Genomic DNA, 4,410 nt, shown 5'->3' with positions numbered 1-4,410 from the left:
AAGCACACATCGGGCAGCAATGGGGACGTGCTGCTGCGGCTGCACTCCCAGTACCCGGGGGACATCGGCTGCTTCACCATTTATTTCCTCAATCTGGTGAGGTTGGAGCCGGGGGAGGCCATGTTCCTGGGAGCCAACGAGCCCCATGCCTACCTGCACGGAGGTGAGCATTGCGGTGGGCTTTCCTAACCCAGGACCCTACAAGGACTGTCCCCCAGGGTGGCCACAGTCTCCTGCACAAGGTGGGACCCCCCCGAGATGTGCAGGAGGCCTGGGGTGGGCTGACAGTGCCGCCTCATCCCTGCAGACTGCGTGGAGTGCATGGCATGCTCAGATAACACGGTGCGTGCTGGGCTCACCCCCAAATTCATCGATGTCCTCACCTTGTGCGAGATGCTCAACTACACACCGGCACCCAGCAGCTCCAAGATCTTCCCGGCTGCACAGAGCCAGCTCGACCCCAGCATCTACCTCTACGATCCGCCCGTGCCAGACTTTGCCATCATGAGGATAGAGGTGAGAGGCAGCAGGTCCGCTTTGGGGACGTGGAGAAGGGACACAGCTTTCTCCCATCTCAGCTGTGTTCTTGGTCGGACATCTCAGTGTTGGCTCGGGTTTTCTTGGCATGGGTTTGCTTGCCCTTGTAGTGAGTGCCCAGCAAGGATGGAGGAATGCTTGGGGCTGCTGGGGGTGCTTGTGTCACTCCTGGGCAGCACTGCAGACTCCTCTCCCTCCCCTGTTCCCCTGCCTAGAGCTCATTCACCTTCTCCAGCAGCTCTGGGCAGAGGGAGGACCAGGAAGAGGTCTTGGGGGTGCAGCTTGGGTGTTCTCAGCTAAGCTGAGGTCCCTGGGCTTGGGCTGCTGCAGGCGCAGGGTGGCCTGGGCACAGCAAAGGCTGCAGCAGGGTGGCAATGGGGGTGACCCCCTTCCAGCCCTCTGAAGAGAAGAAAAGCTGAGGGAAACTCAAGCCACGGTGACCCTTTCCATTGCAGATCCTCCCCTCCATCAAGCTGTACCTCATCTCTGCCATGGACTCTGCCAGCATCTTGCTGGTGATCCAAGGGACAGCCGTGGGCACCTCCACAGCTGCAGCCTCCGAAATGACTCTGCGCCGTGGTTCCGTGCTCTTTATCTCCGCTAACGAGAGCATCTCTCTCCACCTCTCCTCACCGGATTTCCGAGCCTGCTGTCTCCTCTGAGCGAGACCTGGGATGCTTCCCCCCACATCACTCCACCTTTGAGTAGACAGAAACTGGCCTGGGCAAAATCATCTCGCTTGGAAGTTTCCCCTCCATCTATTAAACTCCAAAACCAGCCTGCACCCAACGTATAGAAAGAGCAATTCCATGAATCGACTCCTTGGATGAGGCGTGGAGCAGAGCAGGCAGAGGAAGAGCATCTCTGCTCTCAGCTCGTCAGCCACATCCCTGTAGCATCATCCCCTCTGGATGCTGCTAATGCCATACAGCGACTCCTTCTATTATTATTTTTTTTTTCCCCCCTTCCTTCTCAGCACAAAGCAGCAGGGAAGCCTGAGGTCTGCACCCCGGGTCTCGAGCATCTCTGCCCAGCTTCTAGGAGCTGCTGCTCCCTCCTGTGAATGTGATGCTGAGGCTCTGTGCTGCTCCTGGGTGCCTGGTGGGCCCTTCCCAAGCCTGGCCGATGGCAGACAGTTCTCTGAGCCGTGTCACCCCTTCCCCGGCTGTAAAAGGGGGGCTGCTTGGTGGGGTGACGGAGCTGGAGGGGCTCCGCTGCTGTGAATAAAGTGGTGACTTTGATCCTTGGCGCAGGGCAGTGTGGTATATGGAGCAGGAGGAGGACGGGGAGAAGCACTGGTGTTTGCAGGGCTCGGGGACCGGAGGAGGCTGAAGGCAGCTCCAGCATCCTCCAGGCACCGGCTGCGACCTTCCCCACATTGCCCCACTGCAGCATTGCCCCCCACACGGCAGCTCTGCAGGGAAATAAGACACCGGGGTAAAATGTGACAAGGGAAAGCAGGTTGCTCTGAAAATGTGGTGGGGTCAGGAAAGGAGCACTCCCAAGCACGACAGCTGTGGGGAGCAGGGCTCAGCCCCCTGCCACAGCACCAACACACCCTCCAAGTAATGAGATCCAGTTTATTGAGTGCTCCCTTTAACAAGTAAAATACAAAAAAAAAAAAGCCACCCACAACAGTTCAGGTCTTTAGACGCGGAATATTTAAATAAGGTTTCTTTATAAGAATCTGATTGTCCTCTATGTAGTAGAGCAGAACCATAATTTAAGGCAGCTTTTAAGGTTCACAGCAGGTAGACTCCCCAGCCACCCCAAATCTACACCCAAAAGGAGCTGTGCAGAGCTGGCATGGGGGATCTGGGCTGCCCCTCACCTGCAGCAAAGCAGCTTTGGGGAGAACTGGAACAAGCCATCAGCTCCAAACCTACAACTTTACAGGTCCCTCGAGGCAGAAAGTGAGGAGGTCCCAGCCTGAGCAGTAGCTGCTGGTGGATATAACAAATGCAGATGCTTAAAGCTCAGCAGCCTGCCCCAATCTGCTCACTTGGGTTCCCCCCATCTTATCTTCTTCATCAGAGCTGCAATCTGTGGTTCAGATCAGCCCAGGCTTTGGGAGGAGGGAACCCAGCAGCAATTAATTGCAAGCAGTATGAGATAGGTAAATGAAGCAGCTCTCTGCCAGCCTGCGCTGACCCCAGCCTCGCTGGCTTGGGCTCAGCCTGCCAGGGAGGAGGGGTGACTAAAGCAAAAATAAATAGAAAAGGGGTCTCAGGGCTTCCCAGCCCGGTCCCACACAACAGCAGTTTGACCCCACCATCAACCACCTCTTCATTAGGCGGGGCTGGGAAGGGCAATCTGTGTCTGGGGCCAGGTCCTACTCCTCGATATGGCCAATTAAAGGAAGAAAAGAGGAGGTCAGACAAACCAAAGAGCATTTGCTGCTGCACCTCCCAATTCCTTCCCTTTACACCCCCATGGAGGTGCCCGAGCTCTGCCTCTCCTCCCTCCCCACCCCAGCCACCTAAACATCACTGTGCCACCTCTCCCTGATATTGCTGAGTGAAAGGAAAAGTCCTTTGGGGTTGGTTGGTTGCTGCTGCTCACCATGAGCAGCATCACAGCATCATTCAGTCCTTGTGTAACAATCCCAGCCTGGGACACGGACACCAACAGCCATCCCACAGGACAAAGAAAGTGCTGGCTTTTGACCTGTTCTTGCACAGCCCCCGCTGAGCAGCGTCTACTGGATCACGCAAGAGAGATTTTCTCCAAAACAACAGAGGCAAGAAGAGGAGGCAACGGGTTTCGGGGGGATGAGATCCAGATCTTCATCATCAGGGACCTCGTCGAGGTGGTACCCATCCTGTAGCAGCTGCCGGCTCAGGTCCTGGTTCACCTGCTGAGGGGGAGGAACAAAGGAAGCAGAGCTGGTTAAAATTAGTCCCAGTTTAGTTAAAATTTAGGTCCCAGGGCTTGCAAAGGGTAGGGCTGCAAGCAAGAAGGACATCGCATCCTCCCTCTAGTGCCTTTGCATGGGGAGAAGCAGCACAACCAGAGCAGAAAAGATGAAAGCAAAAGACCAAAGAGCTTTTCCTGGGCTGCAGCACGCCAACATACCTCCCGTGCACCCCAAAACACCCCGCAGGCTGCAACACCCTTGAATGATGGAGCTCTTCAGGTGCCCCGTTGCAGGGTCTGGTGGCAGACGATGCTTTAAGTGCCAAGGGTGAAGCAGTGACAGCCAGCTGGGGCTTGCAAAAGGGAGATTTATGCATGGCTTAAGTGTATCGGGCAGCAGAGGCAGCAGTTTGCAAAGCAGAGCTCTGCGGGGTGGACACGTATGTACACACCCCATAGGGTGATGCTTCATTTCAGCCCCTATACAGAACCTCAAGGTGTAAGAGGAACAAGGGAGCCCACGGGGACCGCGCTGTCAGAGTCAAACCCCTGGACTTGCCTCGGCGGAGGAGTAGCCTGAGGAACATTTGGATCCCAGCTCCCCGTCACTAAGAGAAGAAGGAAACAGTCAGAGCCAGCCGAGAAGCGGCGTTTTTGCTTGGGATGCAGACGAGGGAATCTCAGGGGGGGAAAAGGGAGCTGGCAGCGTAACCCCAAGGGATTTGTTAAATGTGGGACAACAGGAGTGTTTCGCTCCTAAGAGGTGCCCAGTGCAATCGGGGATGCTCTACAAGTGACAAGGAAAATCAATCCCAACCAAAAACCAGCTCTGAGCCTGCAACACCCCCCACCCAAAATCCTGAGATATTCACCCAGCCCCCACCTGTCCGAATCGAGGGAGACCAGGTTTTCATCTGCCGTCTGGCTGAGCGCCGTGTAGCCCTTGTTAAACTTCACCAATCTGCAGGAAAGCAGAGGAGCGAGGCCATAACAGATGTTTTGGTGTGGAAATGCAGC

General features: G+C 55.8%; 2 protein-coding genes across 2 annotated transcripts in view; one reads left to right on the top strand and one right to left on the bottom strand.

The window, feature by feature from the left end:
- The window catches only part of MPI (mannose phosphate isomerase), a 2,517-nt gene extending 1,318 nt beyond the window's left edge, over positions 1 to 1,199 (top strand). Inside the window, exons 4-6 of the mRNA XM_009707676.1 lie at positions 1 to 163; positions 308 to 516; positions 993 to 1,199. The exon at positions 1 to 163 is cut by the window's left edge and continues 1 nt beyond it. Of these exons, the coding sequence (XP_009705978.1) occupies positions 1 to 163; positions 308 to 516; positions 993 to 1,199 (579 nt within the window). The remainder of the gene's footprint in view (positions 164 to 307; positions 517 to 992) is intronic.
- A 2,036-nt stretch (positions 1,200 to 3,235) lies between these two features.
- FAM219B (family with sequence similarity 219, member B) overlaps positions 3,236 to 4,410 on the bottom strand; it is a gene marked incomplete at its 5' end in the record, with an annotated part of 2,017 nt that continues 842 nt past the window's right edge. Inside the window, 3 exons of the mRNA XM_009707675.1 lie at positions 3,236 to 3,394; positions 3,953 to 4,001; positions 4,277 to 4,344. Coding sequence (XP_009705977.1) covers positions 3,236 to 3,394; positions 3,953 to 4,001; positions 4,277 to 4,344 — 276 coding nt within the window. The remainder of the gene's footprint in view (positions 3,395 to 3,952; positions 4,002 to 4,276; positions 4,345 to 4,410) is intronic.

This window comes from Cariama cristata, unplaced genomic scaffold, assembly GCF_000690535.1.
Source record: "Cariama cristata isolate BGI_N322 unplaced genomic scaffold, ASM69053v1 scaffold34119, whole genome shotgun sequence".
Classification (NCBI taxonomy): Eukaryota; Metazoa; Chordata; class Aves; order Cariamiformes; family Cariamidae; genus Cariama; species Cariama cristata.
Note: the sequence above shows the minus strand (reverse complement) of the source record. Positions and strands in the feature narration are given on the sequence as shown.